The 18,847-nt window shown below is 46.3% G+C and overlaps 1 protein-coding gene and 1 long non-coding RNA gene across 2 annotated transcripts in view; one reads left to right on the top strand and one right to left on the bottom strand.

Annotated features, from left to right (window-relative positions):
- Positions 1-10,083, bottom strand: part of COP1 (COP1 E3 ubiquitin ligase) — a 137,050-nt gene extending 126,967 nt beyond the window's left edge. Inside the window, exons 1-2 of the mRNA XM_033067559.2 lie at positions 9,550-10,083; positions 2,432-2,491 (exon numbers count right to left, since the gene is read on the bottom strand). Of these exons, the coding sequence (XP_032923450.1) occupies positions 2,432-2,491; positions 9,550-9,866 (377 nt within the window). The 5' untranslated portion in view covers positions 9,867-10,083. The remainder of the gene's footprint in view (positions 1-2,431; positions 2,492-9,549) is intronic.
- Positions 10,084-10,190: 107 nt separating this feature from the next.
- LOC117000148 lies at positions 10,191-16,279 on the top strand. The gene is made up of 3 exons (XR_004418713.1): positions 10,191-10,455; positions 14,129-14,266; positions 15,728-16,279. It is a non-coding gene; the product is annotated as an uncharacterized LOC117000148 (long non-coding RNA).
- Positions 16,280-18,847: the final 2,568 nt, after the last annotated feature.

Raw genomic sequence — 18,847 nt, 5'->3', positions numbered from 1 at the left:
TTTAGCTGCTAGCTTCAGCTCACTGTCTAGTTCAGCTACAACCTTAGTGACTAGGGCATTGATTGATTTAACTCCCTGCCCTTGGTTTCTGTTTGCTGCCCACACTATCTAGTAGTGTGTGATACACACATGCCAGGGCCCAGCTTATTGCAATGAGCTTTTTCTCATTAGAATCATCATGGCACTTCTCTTCCTGATATTTCTCCACCTTGGCTGGGTTCTGAATTTGTTCACATGAAAATTCCCAGGTGGGGAGACCAGAAAATTCCTTCAGGGTTCAGTCCATTCTCTCCTATTCTCTACACCACTTCTGGAATTTTCCATGCCTCGGCCTACTACTCCTAGGTCAGGGGTCTCATCAGCCCCTCTGGACATCTCAGCCCTCATTCTAAGAGAGGTTGCAGACTGTAAAGAGGAAGCTTACCAGATGAAATACCAGGAAGGGGGTATCCTTGATGTTCAGGAGAAACTGAACATTCCCAAAAAATGACTTAACAGATTCAAAGGAGAAGGAGAAAAGGAAAAGCTGAAAAGCCTTATCCCCTGTTCTTCCTATAACAAACTGGGTGCAATTATGAATAAACCCCCAAAACATGCTATAGGAATTGAGATGCAGGATAGGAAGAAGAAACTATAAATAATGAAGAAACTATAAATAATTATCACAGAGCCCAGCATATTAGCTGTTCTAATCCATGCCCCTCTGCCACAGAAACTACACGTTAGGGGCACTACTGGAGCTATCTCCAAAAGAAAATAAGCATAGGGACCAGAAAGGTATTAAAACCTTAAAGCCTAGGGACCAGAGACACATGAAGGGTGCCTGAGAGACATTACAAATTCAGGTAACATGGCTGCTGTTTGTTTTACCCCAGTAAGAACAACCAAAATGCAATCAGGACAGGTTTTTTCCACTTCCTCACGCCATGCATTGGGCACCAATTATGTATTTGTCCTGGTTTGGGCAAATTTGGGAGAAAACCTCTGAACGGGATCCCTCTAGGAAACAGATTCAAGCAGTCCCTCCTCCAGTTTGGGAAAATATTGCTTCAGAGAGAAGTGGAAAAAAACTGCTTATTTAACAGACAAGGCACTTCCTAGCACAAAAATGAACAATACTAAATAGCAAAACCGCTCGCTGTTCCGAAGAGATGACAAATTCAGAACTTTTCTTCTGTGGGTCGCAGCCCGGCTCACCCAGGCTGTTCTCAGTCCCTCTGGTGCTGGGAAATGCCACGGCCCAGGCCTGGCCCCAGTGGGCCACAGGTGTGAGCTACTGGTGCTCCTCTGGGTTTTCAGTCCAGAGCAGGTTCAAACAATCCCAAGAAAAAGGAAACAAAACTACAGTCCGGGGAGCTTCTCTGCCTTAGCTAGCCAGGAACTAACCAAGAGCAAAGGAGAGCTCTCTCCTGCTGTCCACTGCAGACAACACAGACTGTGTGAAGGATGCGGGGGAGCAAGCGCAGTCTCTGATAACAAACTCTGCACTTCTTCTTTCTCCCTTTACTCTTGGAACCAGTCTTAAAGCTGCAGAATTCAATATTTAACACCAACAGAACAGATGTCTGGGGATACAAGCATTATAAAGTCACCCCAGGACACTCATCTTGAACCTCTAAGAAGTTACAGGTCACAGGGATATTGTGTTACCACAGAGGACAAAAAATCAGCTGTTATCTTACCTGTTGTGAGTCAAAACTCCTCCGAAAGTTACCCAAATCTGCCGCTTGAGAAGGTACTCGATACTACTATACTATTACTTCTTACAAGGTTTATTTCTAATTAGCAGACACTATAAGAGTATAACACGGACAGGACACTATAGGACATCATGGTTCAACATTTATATCAATACCTAGAGGAGAAGCAGAAAGTGGTTCCAGAAATGCCCCTAGAGGGTTCTTGCACTTCTCCATGAAACATTTGCTCCTCATGACAGCCAGAGATAACACACTGAAAAGTAAGTGAGGCCAGGCCAATTCAACACAATAGGAACGCCCAAAGCATATCCTCTCCTACAAGGTTTAAAATAATTGCAATATATAATATACAAGCCACTTCAAACTGTGCACAGTCTTGCACAAAGGCAAGGAGGAACTGCCAACATTGCTCCCAACACCTGTATAGAGGTGATGCCAATAGAGGTAAATTAACAAACTGTTCTGACTCTGGATACTGGATGTTACCAGCAGTTTATGAATATTTTATTTCTTTACAGAGGAAATATGGCACAGCACTATTTGGTTAAGACACTTGGATTTTTTTTTTTTTTTATTCTAACAGGTATCCACTTTTAAAAATTTATTTCAACCTCTTTCTTTGGTGTAGGGACAGAAGACAGAAACTCAGAATGAAAGGGAATTACATCAATGTCGTCTGCACATGCTGTAAGAGACGGACATTTTACGCAATACAAGAAACCAAATATTACCAGAAGCTGTGTCCACATTTCGTCATGTAGGCTTCTTCAATCATGTCAAAACAGATGGGGCTGAAAACAAAGGAAAGCAAATCAGAAAGACGTCTTTTTTTATGTTAAAATATGAAGAAAAGTATTATTAATTCAAAGCAAACACCTAATTATAGTTAGGTAATAATCTCCTATAAGTAAAATCAAAGGACATACTAGTGCAAACGGCAACCAAAGTGTAAAGATCAAAAGGGCAATCAACAGTTCCTTGAACTCTGAATGATACTGCAGTTTGCTACAATTAGAAACCCGTAAGGGTTCACTCCTAAGCTTGTAACACCACAGACAAAAGCCAGAGAATCTTCAACAAGCAAGGCTGTAGAAGAACCTTCTAACTCTCTGAACTAGCTTTCAAACAAAATGTAAAGCATCCTGATGTTTTTACATTAATACACAATGTATTTATAAACTATACCAAAACTAATTTCTCCTGTCTTTTTTTTCAACCAATAGTTATCTATAATTTTTGAAAGTGGCACAAAGAGGCAGAGTAGATCAGAAATAGTAATTATGTCATGAGAACAAGAACTAGTAAGTGGGTGGAGAAGGCGCAAACCAGGGGGTGTTCCTGCAGAGCACTGCCAGGGTCGAGGCTGCAGGAGAGCAGGACGAAGCCAACAGGAAGCGGGTGATACAAAGCCAAAGATGGGAAAGGTAGAATAGTTAGTGACCAGAGCACAGCCAGCTCTCTGCGGGGGATCGCCAAGAACCAAGGAGGGACATGAAGAGAAGGATGTGCAAGTAAGCAGTGTTCCACAGGAACCTGAGCACAACAGACAGAAACACAGTGAGACGAGTAGTGCAAAAAATCTGGCTCATCAAGTGTCTGTGACATGTTTGAAAGGAAAATGAAATACAAATGAAAGAAAAGGAGAGCTGCATCCATCATACTTCCAGTGACCCCTATGACTGCTCTCTGGTAACTGGTGAGATTTGCAGTCAGGTACATGCTCATCTCCAGGTCTTGGCCAGCTATCCAGCAAGATGGCATGGGCAGCAATATCACAATTCTGCACATAACACATGGATCAGTTGTGTCACAAGCTTCACCTTGTTTTCAATGCCTTACAGAGATCCAAATGCTCTCCTCTCACTCCCTCAAGACCACACCAGTCTCAGTTCTGAGAGGCTTTCACTAGCACTTGCCTTCTTCAGAAACAGCCTCCTCCCAACAAGACAGTTCTCACCGGACGAGCTGTTAATAAACTGTTAACAACTTCTACAAAGCAAGAATCTTTTCTGCATCCAAAACCCAGAAAAAAACAATGCTTATCTGAGCAGGAGAAGGGAACACCTCCACAGAAGGCATCCCTCCATTCTGTAATCTATTTCAGAGTATACTAAGATTTGTTACCCCATTAGAAAACAAACCTTAAAAACAGGAGGGAGGAAACACCTCTTAAATACTTTTTAAGCACATACAGGCGAAGCTGTGGTCCCTGGTAATGCAAGCCCCTGCTCTGAATCACCATACTGGAAGACACAGCTGTCATGAAGGGTTTGTACAGCCTAATATGCAAGCCAGGTTGCCTTATTTATTCCATCCAATTGCCCGCATAAACACAATGTAAATGTAAAGGTAAATTAATCAAACCAGAATGCTACTCTCTGAAACAACTGAGCCATCTCAAAAGAGACCTCAAAAGTAATTACTACACACCTGTCCCTCTTCTACCCTGACAGACACTTTTCTACACTTGTCTTGAGTAGCACCAACTGCAGAGTCCAAGTCACTTTTTTCAAGTTATTTAGTTTCAAGACACTGTTGAGTCAAGATAAATTATGAGCAAACTCAGCCAGCACGGGCAGAATATTAGCAGGAGAATGAGGCATCTGATTTCTGTTAGTTGGACTTCAAAAGAGGAAGCTAAAGATTTAGGGTTAGAGGAGTATTTACGGGTTGTTTCTCCCCACTGGCCCTAGTGATGAACAGTTTAACTTCTTCACCTTCTTCTGGTCACTCTGTATAATTGAAGTACAGTAATTTCACGACTATAAGGCGCACCCTTTTGACTAAAATTTTCCCCTGAACCCTGAAGTGCACCTTATAGTCCAGTGTGCCTTATCTGATTTACAAAGTTGCGACATTTGCCACCCCGGAAGTGTGCGCTGTGAGCCGTGGGGGGAGCCGGCAATGCCACGGCAGCCGGGTGGAGGCGGGCCCGGGGGCCCATGGCACTGCCCCTCCCGGGTCCAGGCAGGCCTGGGGGCCCATGGCTGCAGGGTGAAGGCAGGCCAGGGCGCCTGCGGCACACCCCCTCCCAGGTCCAGGAGGGTCCAGGGGCCAATGGCTGCCGGGTTGAGGCGGGGCCTCAGCCAGCAACCGCGCAGAGGGAGCGGAGCCTCGCTGCAAAAAAAAAGTGCGCCCTATAGTCCAGTGCGCCTTATATGATCTACAACGTTGCAACTTCTGCCTGCTCCTGGGGGGGCGCGCCTTATAGTCTGGTGCGCCTTGTGGTCGTGAAATTACTGTATATGCTTTATGTGTAATCCTAGAAACTGCTACTCACCACAGGGCCAGAGGTGATGCTCCTAATGCCCTGCAGCAATCAACAAGGCTGCAATGCTCCTCTCTGTGCAGAACATCACAAATCAGACCTAAAATAGGAAAATTACCTCCTAATATACCGGTCACCAAACTACTTCCTTCATACAAGTTTGATTGGAGAAGTGACAGAGACAAAATAGTTGAAAAAAAGCAATCAGAGCCAACAAATATAGCTATTCAGTATCAGAGTACTGAATTAATGATACTGAAGTTTCCATTAAGAACTGTTTCCCCCAAAATGCTCCCTGATTTACAAGTGGAAACAAGATTGATATATTTTAATACTTACTGAAGCCAAGCTGACTGCCACACATGAAAGTTGCTATGCAACAGTTGTTTGAAGCTAATCTAACACAAAGGGAAAGTTAAGAAAGAAGTGGAGTGATGAGGATTTAGACATACTACAGTTTGTAGTATACAGTGAAACAGGGAAGCAGAAGTATGGTGAAATCAAGGCTTCTGTGCATGAGACAGCTTATCCACTGCTTGTCTTAAGCAGTAGAGTCAGGTTAAAAGGATGCAAGTGACTTCAAGTCAAAAACATCACTGATCTGTAGGAAATAAGGCATCAGTATCTGATAAACACTATTTTTTAATCCAGCACTGCAAAGGCTTACCATTCTTTCTCTGTGGGGAAGACCTCAAACATTTTAAACATTCATTTTAATCAAGTTCATGGCACTAAGTTTTGCCAGTTGCTTTTCAGGCACCTCACAAGAATGCTAATGTCCCTCTACTGCTACACAAACACCTGGTTGAAGCAGTCACTATGAAATTTAAACACACTTCAACAGCAAACAAGATTTATTATAGTGACTGACTCCTATTCAGTTCCTCTCTGGTCTAATCAGAGACCAGGATTTGCTGCAGGCTCTGTCCTTTCCATGGAAGGTAGCCAGGCTAAAGATCACTGCTGTTACTATCCACTCACTATGAAGCTCTAATATAACAACAGGTAGTAAGACTCCTTGTAGATGGTATGCAAACAGCTTGCTGTGTTTTTACTTTGTGACTTCAGGGCAAATTTGCAATATTCCTTACTAAAATTGCTTTCCAGACCACAAACATGGGAACAACTACACCCAGCCCATGCCTGGATTAACAGGTAACCAGCTGAGGAAAGAACCGATTTGAAAAACCCACGAACCTGCAAGTCCAGGTGGCATACAGCTCCTCCCACACCTAAGCTGTAGTGTATAGGGTGCTGAGCTCCAGATCAGCATGCAACACTCCCTCTTCCATGCATGATTAGTGCCAAAGCTCAGAAACAAGGACTGGTATGAAGTAGCCACTGAAGAGACGGGTAAGATCCACTTCCTCCAGGGAGCAAAGCAGATAGTAAGTGGTTTTCAAGAGATTTAGTCAACCAATAATTGGGAGGGCTAATACAAGGCCTGGGAAAACTAAGCAATTACATTGCTGGGCAGAAGAAAATAATCCGATTAGAGAAGTCCCTTTCAGACACTCTCCAGGCAAGTGGAAAGACACCTGTCTACAGGAGCAGCACAAAAAATACCTTTGCATTCTGCACTAAGAGAAACAAAGGTTTTTTTCCCTTTTATAATAAAGCTGACCACTAAGTCAGACCTATTTGCAGTCCTAACCAGAGTTAAGCATTTCCAGGCAGAAGATGACACTCATCACAAACAGGAGACACTTGCAAACTCTGAGCGTACACTTGCTAAACATTTCACAAGCAAAAGTAGCAACACATGACAATGTTTACCCTAGTGCCTCTGCCTCACTTGAGACAGTGCTTTCAGAAGATAGGAGGTCACACATATGAACACTATTGAGGGAATTTCTACTTGCACCTTGATGTTTAAAACTCATCCAAACTTCTTCACTCTTTCTCACCTTCCATCTGGTACCGGCACAATCTACCACTGAGTTTACAACTGTGACTAACAACAACTCACAGCTCATGATCAGAAAAATTATCAAGTGTTCTCTGCAGCTGGCAGCATCTTGAATTGTCCTTACAGAGGCAAAAAGGGTATAGGGGGAAACTTCTGTTTCTCACACTGATATGCAGTTTGTTTAAATCAATTATTTAAACTAGCACACACACACACACACCCCTGCCACCTTGGACCTTGCTCAAAACTTCAGAGCTGCCCAGTTTGGTTTATTTCTACATAACTGTATTGCTAACTCAAATTAAAAAAAAAAAGACAGATACTGTAATTTGAAGTTAGAATAAGAACAAGCCCTTTAGCCCACAGAAATATACAGCAGTGAAAAACCCCAAGTTAAGTATAATCATTGCCTGCTCTTAAAGCTTCTGACCCACACTACAATATCCTCAATGTGGCATTTTGCCCTGAGTACTACTGGTTTCTTTCCTCTCACTTGTTCAGTCAGTAGTGCTCCTCAATGAGGAAAAAACAGCTAATCACAGGTTCTCCTTGAAGCATGCACAATACTTACCTGCAAAAAAAAAAAATCGAAGAACCTGAGCTTTTTGAACCATCTAAAAATACTTCAAGTCTACAAATTGGTTATGGGTGTAATTTCCTCTTCAAACCATTCATTTCTACAACAGACAACAAAATAGGAAATAAGAGCTGACTGGAAAGGGCAGGGAGCCATGCTGGCAGAACACTGATGCCAGAGTTTAAGAGTAGAGGGAACCTAGGAGAATGAACACCTTGTAATTGTGCTCATACCCCATGACCAGAAGACCTACGAGCAACTGAGCTCAAGCCAAGAGCTCTTAAATCCACCTAACATGGCCTAGACCCAGAGCAGGGCATCAGTCCTGATGACTGATGACATCAGTCATGACATCCCCATCCTGTTACTGAACAAACTACCAGCTACACTAATTTTCACTATTACTTATTCCTAACCAGAATTACTTACTGTTTTTTCTGACACTAACTTCTTGGCAGCTTCAAATTTTCACTTCGGAAGCAAAAGTATTTCCTACCAACTCTGCAAAACATTTAACAAGCTGTAAAGTTAAGCCTACAGGGCTTTGAGACCATACCTGTCCTGTGAAAAATGCCTCACATCCAGTCCTCATCTGTAAGTCACAGTTTTCAGAATTATCAGAATTTACTATTTCCTTTCCATACATGACTTTCCTACAACTAGATCTTTTTCCCACTACCTCTTTCCTGTTTACCTTTCTCAGATGCAAACAACTAACCTTATCTCCCGTTCTCACATTTTAGCACATCCAGCCAGTTACAAAAATCAAACCTACTTCTTATGTTGGGAGGTTCAAAACCCACCAGCAACGGGTTCTCTTCAAAACTGCATATTACCAACAGTTCTCAAACCACAGGCCTTAGCTTACCAATTATGTTGAAAAGTGATTTCCAGCTATGAGCCACAGCTCCTGGCTGGATGCTAGAAAAACAACATCTGAAAAAATATTTAAATTGTCACAGAAGAAATTCCCTACTAATCTGGTTTTAGGTGCTTGCCTGACACAAAACTTATTGCTGTTTCAAACTAGACAATCTGTCCCAGCCACATGGTAAACCAAGCGAGCTTCGGAGCTAACAACCATAATGAGACTCCTCCGGAGTCCCATCCAGAGGGGCACTTAATCCTTTGCTGAATTCTCTTCCGGAGATCAGAGCACTCCAGACCACTTGAGGTTACATTTTACAGGAAAACGAGGCAGTTGCTGTGTTGTCGGAATGTTGTGAGGAAACATCTTGTGCTGCAGGGCCTTTCCAACAACCTGAGTGCGCTCAAGGAGAAACCTGCTAGGCATAACCTGATTTTGCTTAAAAATAGCACAGAGGCAAGGCTGCTACACAGGGTCAAAACCAGACAAAATCAGAGAATCAGTTACATTGGAAAAGACCTCTGAGATTATCAAGTCCAACCTATGATCCCACACCACCATGCCAACTAGACCATAGCATTGAGTACTAAGACCAGTTGTTCCCTGAATAGCTCCAGGGATGGTGACTCCACCACCTCCCTGGGCAACCCATTTCAGTATATAATCAACCTTTCTGGGAAGAAATTCTTCCTAACATCCAACCTAAACCTCCCCTGGCACAGCTTCAGGCTGTGTCCACTTGTCCTGTTGCTAGCCATCAGTGAGAAGAGTCTGATCCCCACCTGGCTGCAACATCCTGTCACGGAGTTCTAGTAAGTGATAAAGACCCCCCTGAGCCGCTTCCTCTCCCTAGGCTACTCCTCCCAGCTCCCTCAGCTGGTCGTGGTGCTCCAGCCCCTTGCCCAGCTCCAGCCCCTGCCCTTTTCTGGACCCGCTCTAACACCTCCATGCCCTTCCCGAATTGAGAGGCCCAGAACTAGACACAGGACTGGAGGTGTGGCCCAGTACAGAGGGACAATCACTTCCCTAGTCCTGCTGGCCACACTATTGCTGATAGAGGCACAAAAGAGGGAAAACCCCAAAGCCACAATCCCCAGAGGGCAGCAGCCGTTCCAGCGCCAGGAGGGGCTGCCGGCTGCTCCCTCCTCCCGCCGCTACTCTACACTCCCCAGGCTTCCCGACGGCATGGCGGCGCCCCGACTTCCCCCAGCGACATATCGTGCTCACCACACGAAGTCGTTGCTCTTGTCCTCGTAGGAGTTAATGAGCCCGTTGCAGAGCGGAGTGAGCAGCGGCCTCTTCCTGCCGCCGCCCCCCGGCGCCGTGGAGGAGCCGCCGGGCCGCGCCGCCCCCGCCGTCAGCCGGGCCAGCCCCGCGCCCGACCCCGACACGGCGGCCGCCACCAGCACGGGCCGCGCGGCTGCGCCGCCCGAGGAGGACGAGCCGGGGGCCATGGCCGCCGAGGAGGAGGAGGATGATGAGGAAGAAGAAGCCGGTGTGGCGGCGGGCGGCACGGTGGGGTGCGGCGGGCGGCTGCCCGACATGCCGAGGCCGGGCCGGGCCGGGCGGAGAGGCCTCAGCGCATCCCCGTACGCGCGGGGGAAAATAAAGTTCCTTCAAAGAAAAAAATGGGGAAGGAAAAAGGAAAAAAAAAAAGAAAAATTAAAAAACCCACAGAGTAAAAAAAAAAACAAAAAAAACAACCAAAACGGCAGCTCCGGCGCGGCGCTTGTTCAAGCTTTATTGACAGGCGAACAGCGCGGCCGCGCGTGCGCGGGGCGGCGCTGCGCCCCTGAGGGGCGGGGCGGGGCGGGGCCGGGCCGTGCTGTGCTGCCCTCTACTCACGGAGCGGCCGGAGCTGGGGCCGCGGGGGTTTGGGGGTTTTCCCTCGCATAGCTGTGGCTATGGGGTCGGCAGTCGACTCGGGGCTGTCGGGGCGGGTGAGGGGTGTGGGCCAGGAGCTTCCAGCCCCGCCTGAAGCTCCCGCTGACATCACATCTAGTGGTGCACAATCCTGAAGCACAAGTCTCTTGAGGGGCGGCTGAGGGAGCTGGGAGGGCCCAGCCTGGAAAAAAGAAGGCTCAGAAGGACCTTCCCGCTCTCTACGACCACCTGACACGAGGTTGTGGCCAGGTGAGGGTGGGGATATACTCTTAAACCAGCGATAGGGCAAAAGGACATAGTCTCAAACTGCACCAGGGGAGGTTCAGGCTGGACATAGGGAGGAGTGTTTTCACGATAAAGGGTGATTATATGTTGAAATGGGCTGCTCAGGGAGGCAGTGGAGTCGCTGACCTTGAAGGTGTATAAGGAAAGACTGCAAGTGGTACGTGGTACTCGGTGCCATGGTCTGGTTGACAAGGTGCTGTTGGGTCATAGGCTGGACTCGACGACCTCACGAGTCTTTTCCAACCTAATTGAGTCTGTGATTCTGTGATCTCCCTCAGAGCACTGAGGGGAAGGCAACCAGGCCTCAGAGGGAAATGCGCTAGGCTGTCACTCAGAGACCCTCCCTGCACTCTCCCTGAGCCCCCAGCACCACAGAGAGATCCAGTGAAGGGCAGGGCTGATCTGTCGCTCACAGGATGTTTCTCACCTGCAGTTATACCTTAGATATGTACCTGAAAAGACAGCTCTAAGCATGCTGAGCTTTATCTTGTGCCATCCAGCTCCACACAAGGAAATGGATCCATGGACCGAGGCCAATTGTTCAACAAGTGCCTGGTCCTGCACTTGGGTCACAACAACCCCAGGCAGTGTGGCGGACTGGAGGCCCAGTGGAGAAGGACCTGAGGGTGCTGGTTGACAGCAGCCACACCTCAAGCGCTGTGTCCAGTGCTGGGCCTCTCACTGCAAGAAAGATTTTGAGCGGCTGGAGTGGCCACAGAGCTGGGAAAGGGGCTGGAGGACAAGTCCTCTGAGGAGCAGCTGAGGGAGCTGGGGGAGGCTCATGCTGAAGAGAAGGAGGCTCAGGGGAGACTTTATCACTCTAAAATTCCCTGACAGGAGGTTGTAACCAGATGGGGATCAGCCTCTGCTCTCAGGTAACAAATGACAGGAGAAGAGGAAATGGCCTCAACCTGTCCAGAGGAGGTTCAGGTTGGACATCAGGAAGAATTTCTTCATTACAAAGGTTGTGAAGCATTAGAACAGGTTGCCCAGGGAGGTGGTGGGGTCACCATCCCTGTAACTGTTCCAGAAATGGCTGGACATGGCACTCAGTGCCCTAGTGTGGGTAACAAGGTCGTGATCAGTCACAGGTTGGACTTGATGATCTTAGAGGTATCTTCCATCCTAAATGATTCTATGATTCTGTGAAAGATGTCTGGTGATGAGTGAACAGCTTTTCCCGGGTTTGTTCCGGCACTCTGCTGCCTGGGTGGGTGAGAATCCCAATGGTGAGGACCACAGCCTGTTGGGTTCCTGTTTCCCAACAGCAGGCCTGAGTTTTACAGAGCAAGGGCAAACCAGTTTCTGCACAAGTTAATTAGAAAAGTGTTGATAAAGGATGCCTCAAAGGTGTTTTGGGTGTTATGAGAAATGTTGCCCCCAGACCCAGCCTTTTGCAAGCCAAACTGAAAAGTTCATGAAACACAGCACTTGTCAACTCCTTGGCTTGGCCAAAAGTACTGTGGAGAGATACCTGCTGTTCCCTTTCATTTCTCTTTCAACAGCCTATGGAAACATATTACCTCCTTTACAATAACTTATTAACTCCTTTGCAACTAACTGTATTGTCTGCAGTCAGCTTTACTTGTCTAGAGTTGAGGAGGCAGCTGGTGAAACACTAGGGCATTCCCTGAGGAGAGTGATCCTAAACCCAATTATGGGAAAACGCCCAAAAAGATCAGCACTGCAGCACTCCTCCCAGTAGGGACAGCAGAGTGAGCTGCAAAACCAGTATGGGAGCTGGTAAAACTGGTCTGGGAGAAAAAAAATGGTGCTTCAGGTAGGCAGTATTGGTCAGGAGACCTCCCAGGCATGCAGCAGGCTGGCAGGGATGCTGGATGACAAATGTCCCAAAGGCAGCACGGCAAAACACAGCTCTGGATTTACCCTGGAGATGCTGCTGAAGGGGTGGTGCTGTGGCGTGCTCCTTCTGATCTCCCCTCTCAGAGGTGCTGAAATACCATTGGGTATTTGCCTGTGTATGTTTACCCCTCATGTTAGGAAAAATTGCCAAGGCAGCCAGCAAAACCAAAAATGTCTGAGAAATTCGATTCAAGCCAGGAAATTCAAAGGCAGAGTTCCTGACATCCAGATCAGCAGTCTCACCTTTACAAGGTGACATCTGCCATTAGAGTCACTCCCAGGATTTAAGTCTTCGTTGCTGTTACTGAAAACATTTGTTCATATAGTTTGAGGGGCTCTTTTTGGTGTTTCCTGTTGGGTTCGGATTTTTGGTTTTTTTAGCCATTGAGTTCCCCTGCTTTCTGTAAATAGCTTTCTGACTAGCAGGTCTCAAGACTAGCTCCATAAAGTCATTGAAATGTAGTGATTCCCGTTGTTTTCAGTGGAAGCAAAAGAGAATTGCTGTTATTTAGACCTTTCTTTCAGCCTGGCCATTGTGTCTGTGTGCATCTTATTTTCTATTGCTAAGAGAAAGGGAAGTCTCATTACCTTTTCTTCCAGAGGGATCAAAAGCTTCATGGATGAGTGTCTACAACAGACTTTCAGAAGTAGTAAGCAGTAGTATTGGCAATAGCACAACCCCATGCTTCACACTGAAATAGTGGCTGATCCTTGAAAAGTCTTGCTGATGCCATTACTGACTGCTCCAGGGAGGAAAAAATTACACAGGCAAAAACTGTTAAAGATCATGACCACTTATATGACCATATGACTTACATGACCACCCTATATGACCACTTACATTTATACATAACTGGCCTTCACAACATCCCCTACACCTGCAGCCCTGGAAATGAGTGTGACACCCAGCACTTCAATACCTAGGGAAGATCTCCCTGATTCCTAAACTTTAGGATACCATTATGAGCTCTTGGAGACCCTCTGAGTAAATACCTTCTTTTCACTGCCCAGGTGCATCCAGAGCAGCCTCTGGCTCCTGAAGACACTCCATTCCGGGTCTGCCTTGCATTACCAGTTCCACAATCCATGTATGCAGCCTAAGGAAAGGTTAGATGCTACTTATGGCAGATACCTGTGTGTTGTGTGAGGAAAAAGTACATGGGAAAAGTCTTCCAGTTCTAAAGTTCGCTGCAGCTGGAACGATGAACTTCGTCAGTTATCTTCTAGTTCTTGTTAGCACAAGATGGGCTCTAAGAATTAGTTTGATTTAGTCCAGGTATCAGCAACACTATGATTACTCTCAGTGGCCAGGGTGCCAGAGTAAAACAGGGTAGATCAGCTGTGAGAGGTTTTTCTGTCTCCTCCAGTCAGCAGTGTGCCTCTGCAGTGCCTGCAGGCCGGAATCCTGCATTGAAGCGCAACTCATGATGGGCTCAGGACAGAGGGGAAAGTCTTGGTGTGGGGACACCCTGCACCCTCATGTAGCACACTCTTCATACCTGCTTCCAGAGGATTGCCTGTGTTTCCTCACTTAGTTTTAATGGAGATATGTCTGTCTGCCTTCAAAGGCTGCGTGGATTAAGCGCAGAAAGCAAACATCACCCATTCCCAAGTGGCCTAAAACTTAGGCTGCAAATGAATCAATTTCTTTGGGATAAACTGTCTCTAGCTTAGTCCTCAGTGGTTGTTTTACACAAAGAAACTGGTGTTTCTGACAGATGTGTATTTTGTAAGACTGACGAGGAATCTGCTCTTACTTTTCTGTATTTTGTAGCCTTGAAGCCAGTCACTGACAATGTCACAGCAAGGTATCAGTTTTGATCCTGTGCAAAGACAGAAGACACAATACCCGTGGCATTAAAGGAAGGAGAAGCCAAGTACTGTCTACAGACGAATGAACTTTAATAACAATGTAAGATTCTGCTCTTTTGGGTACATAAACCCTACTTAATACAACCCCCAAGTTTATGACATTTGCAGCTGCAGCTCCATTTACCTATGCATCAAGCAGCTGCAGCTGTGGTGTCCAGTGCCAGCACAGTCACAGAAATCATTAAGGATACTCTGCATAGATCATCTTGCAGGGAGACTGAGACTTCTTCCACACAGAGTGATCCATGGGCTGCATGTCTGGAGGAAGTGATAGCTACCTCCCAGGCTCCAGGCTCCTTTCTGGGACTGTTGATGACTCATTAGGAAAATTGCTTCTACTTCTGTTTCTGAGTCTGGTGCTGCCACCTAATTTCCACTGGGTCCGTTAGTCCATTCAGGAGCTCAGCAAACCCTGCTAGCAACTGCCACTCTGGCTTGGGAATTGTTGCTCCAGAGGTTATTAGGGAACTTTTTAAATAATCATTGCATTAACCTCTCAGCTAGTCAGTGATAGAAATGCCATTTCCCCCATTTTATAGCTGAGAAAAATGAAGTGTAGACAGATTCATCACCTAGTTACAGAGTCAATGGGAATTCTTAATGCCCCATAAATCTGAAAATTAGGCTGTCAGCAACTTCTGGAGTGAACCTGCAGCAAAGCCATTTAGGAGACCTAGTTCCTACCCACCAGGTATCCCCTTCCCCAGTTTACAGGGAGAAGCCAGGACACATCTCTGAATTTCAATTCCTGCAGTCAGGCAGATGTGGGGATCTGGAGGAGATAGAGGAACACAGCTCAGTGCTCCCTGCCTGCAGCAGACATTTCCTACACAGCGAAGAGTCTTGAGGAGGGGGCATGATGCACTGAGTGACCATGCTTTGATACGGGGATAGGAACTAATTTGTCATAACTCAGATATGTGAAACCTGAAACTTGACTCTTAAACATTATTTTGTTGTTAAAATATACAATTTAGGTTAACTCAGGCTGCTTGGGAAATGAGAAGAGCAGGAGCTGTGGGGGACTGAGCTGGTTGGTTGTTTTCTAAATTTCTTTTCTAGTTTAACTCTGCAAAAGCAAGTAGTGCTAGGAGGGAGGATGCTCAGAGACATCTACTCTATTTAAGATTATACAGAATTCTTAAAGATTTTTTTTCAGTGCTTTATAACAACACCTTTGCTACTTGCAAGATGAAATTTGATGCCTCAGCCTTAGGCTAGCTCCAAGCTGACATAGGAATTTTAAGCAAAAATTATTTAACTTGTTTCAGAAACCAAGAATCAGCAAAAATAAAATATTTAAATTTATTGCTGTGTTTAAAAAGTTCAGATCTTTTAAGGCAGAAAAAAAAAGCAAGAGGTATATGGTATAAGTGTCATCTTTGCATGGCAAATAATTACATCATTCTGGTCTTCTTAAAAAAGTTTCACCTGATTGAACTAAAATGAGGTTAAAATAATTTGGTGATTCTTTTGTAATACTGAAATACTGTCTTCAAAGTTTCCAGGCTCTACAGAGACCTGAAGAGAAATGTCTGTAGAACTGCTGTTTTAAGGTGTGTGCGCTGAAGCAAAGCTACAGAGAAGCCTGACCTACAGCAGCAGAAATACCTAATTCACTGCCCACAATTATGAAATTCCCTTTACACAGGAAAAAATAATCCTATCTTATTATTAGACACCACACTGTAATGGATGTGTTCGGGGCTGAAGGTTCCCTTACAGCATGTCCTTTTGCTCCAAGAGTGTTTGACCTCGTATTAGGAGTTAATTTTCTAGGCAAATATTAACTAAGCCCTCTGCTTGGTATAAGCATGGACAGAGATGGTTTCACACACAGGCTTGACACAGACTCAGGTTGTGCAACGCCAGGTCTGTCTTGGGATGCTGAAGCTCTGCCAAACTCTCTGGTTCTCATGCAATGCAGTGGCAAGGCTCAGCTGTTCCTTACGTGCTCCCATTGACACCCCACAAACCTGGCCAAACTCAGACCCTCTTGTCACTCCACTCAGCTGATACACCATGTCTAAATACAACCACGACCTAATTACCTTCTTGTCTAACTGTAATAATAATTTTAATAAAGATGATTTAGTATCTTTCTCTGTCTAGGCTGATTTCTCTCCCACAGAATATGATGGCATTGATGTAGTTATGTGTTCTTATAGTATGAAACAAGTCTATTTAGTGGATTGCATCTGGGTCTTTGAACATGAGCACATGTTGCTATCTCCGAAAGCTCCCTCCTTTGTTATTAAGGAAGGTGAAAGTTGTAGAACCATAGAATGGTTTCTGTTGGAAGGGACTTTAATGATCATCCAGTCCCCCTTTCCATGGGCAAAGACACCTTCCACTAGACAAGGTTGCTCCCAGCTCCATCCAGTCTGGCCTTGAACACTCCCAAGCTTGGGGCAACCACAGCTTCTCTGTTTCAGCAGAGAAATAGAGGAGAGGCAGCATCATACCACATGTGAAGACCTTGCAGGGGCACGAGATGTTGCTTGCCTTGATCAGCCTCATCTGGGACCTCCACGCACACATCCTCTGGCAGTTGGCCCAGGCACTGTATTTAAGGTAATCTCAGAACTTCACTCTTCCTTAGGATGTAGGGCGATGATGCCTAACCCTCTCAATGGGTGAGACCTGGTGCCTCTGCTGTTAGTAGCTGGTTTCCAATCCTGCCTCATCTGCTGCTGCCTCTGGATGGGCCTAGGACCTAACTCCTCTGCTGTGTCTGAGAGATGGTGGACTCTGTTACCAGAATCCAGCCCTCCCTGCTATGCTCAGGCTGGACTCTTTTCCATGAGTGCCCTGCTGTGGGGTTATCCTGGGCTCCTGGCTTGTCCCCTGCATGGGGCAGCCCTCAGCTCCTTGGCTGCTTCCCCTGCTTGCTGTCTCTTTGCTAGGCTGGCTGAATGGCAGATGACAGGGGTTAGTGCTGCAAGAGCCCCCCACATGAGAATCAGCTGTTCATTTGGAATAAGTTGTAGTTGGCTAGTAGAAAGTCATAGAATCTTAGGATGGTTTGGGCTGAAGGGGACCTTAAAGATTATCTAGTTCTAACCCCCTGCCATAGGTAGGGACAACTTTCAGTTAGACCAGGTTCCTCCAAGCTTCATCCAACCTGGCCTTGAACACTTCCAGGGATGGGACATCCACAGCTTTTCTGGGCAGCCTGTTCTAGTATGTCACCATCCTCATAGGGAAGAATTTCTTCCTAATATCCCATTTAAATCTGCCCTCTGCCAGTGTGAAGCCATTCCCCCTTGTCCTACCACTCCAGGCTCTTTTCCAAAGTTCCTCTTCAGTTTTCCTGGAGCCCTTTAGACCCTGGTAGGGGCTCTAGGGTCTTTCTGAAGTCTTCTTTGGGCTGAACATTCCCAGTTCTCCCAGCCTGTCTTTATAGGAGTTGATTTTCCTTTGTTTCTCTGTTTTTTTTTTTTTAACTAGTCCATAAAAAACTTTCTGTGGCCTTGTTACCCACTCTGAGCTGCTGCAGCATCCCTGCATTGTCTCAGTTGGCCTCTGCCACCCCTGCCCCTCACAGGGGGTGGGCACAACTTAGGCTGTCATGGCCAAGGAGAAGCTCCCCTCATCGGGAAAAACTTCAGCCCAGGAGCTGAGAGTGCCTTCATGGCAGCAGCACTCTAATATGCTGCTTTAGCATCGAGGCTATTAGCTGGAGAAGACATGGTTTTGACAGCTGCTTCTTCTCAGTACCAGCGCTTGCCATCAGAGGGCAAACTCAGCCCAGATGAAGATGCTCCGGACCTGGTTATTGCAGCCTACTGCTTCTCAGACTCATCTCTGCGAGGTAATGACAAAGGCAAGAGGCCATTTACCGTCCTTCTCATAGAGGACAGGTGCAGCTTCCATCTCTGCCTGCAGCCGGGAAGGACTCTGCTTCCCGGTTCCCTCAAGAGCAAATCTTGCTTTGCAGGAGCATCCCCAGCCAGCAGCAAGAGGCAAGGATGGTGTCGTGAGCTTCGAGTCAGAGCAGTGTAACACAGAAGGGATTCCCAGAAAGCAGCAGGTCTGGGCTTTAACACACTAAATAGAGTATAACCTTCTTACTCCAGCAGAATTTGTATTTATGGCTGAATACAGACTTTGAGCAACACTCAAAAAACTGTACTGGTTGGTGCTTGCTTTCTATCCAGCTTCTTGCTGCTCTCCAGAGCCACGGGTGAGCATGGCTCTACAGCCCCAGCAAAACCAGTGGCATTAAAGTAACCTCTATGGGAGTGGTACCCCTCAGATACATCCTAGAAGACCAAAGCATTCTGTACTGCTGCAGCTCTGACCTCTCCCAGGAGCCCCATGTGCTGACATGTGGACCCGGCTGCCAGCCCAAAAACCTTCGTGCTTCCCAAGGCATATGGGGAGGATTTAGATCTTACCAACTCTCCCCTTTGCCTCTTCCAATGAATCTCAGTCTTAATCCACACCCCCCTCATAGCCAGAGACTTCGTTTAAAAAGCTGGAGGGCTTTTCAGAGGGGAATAATGAACCAGACGCTTTCCCGGTGTCTCTCTTTGTTTTTACAGCCCTGGATCTCCCCTGAGGACAGAGAGTCCTTTGTATTGCATGAGGTCTCCTTACAAAAAGGGGCTTGTGAACA

The sequence above is a fragment of the Catharus ustulatus genome, chromosome 9 (assembly GCF_009819885.2).
Source record: "Catharus ustulatus isolate bCatUst1 chromosome 9, bCatUst1.pri.v2, whole genome shotgun sequence".
Lineage (NCBI taxonomy): Eukaryota > Metazoa > Chordata > Aves > Passeriformes > Turdidae > Catharus > Catharus ustulatus.
This window is presented reverse-complemented; position numbering and strand designations above follow the sequence as displayed.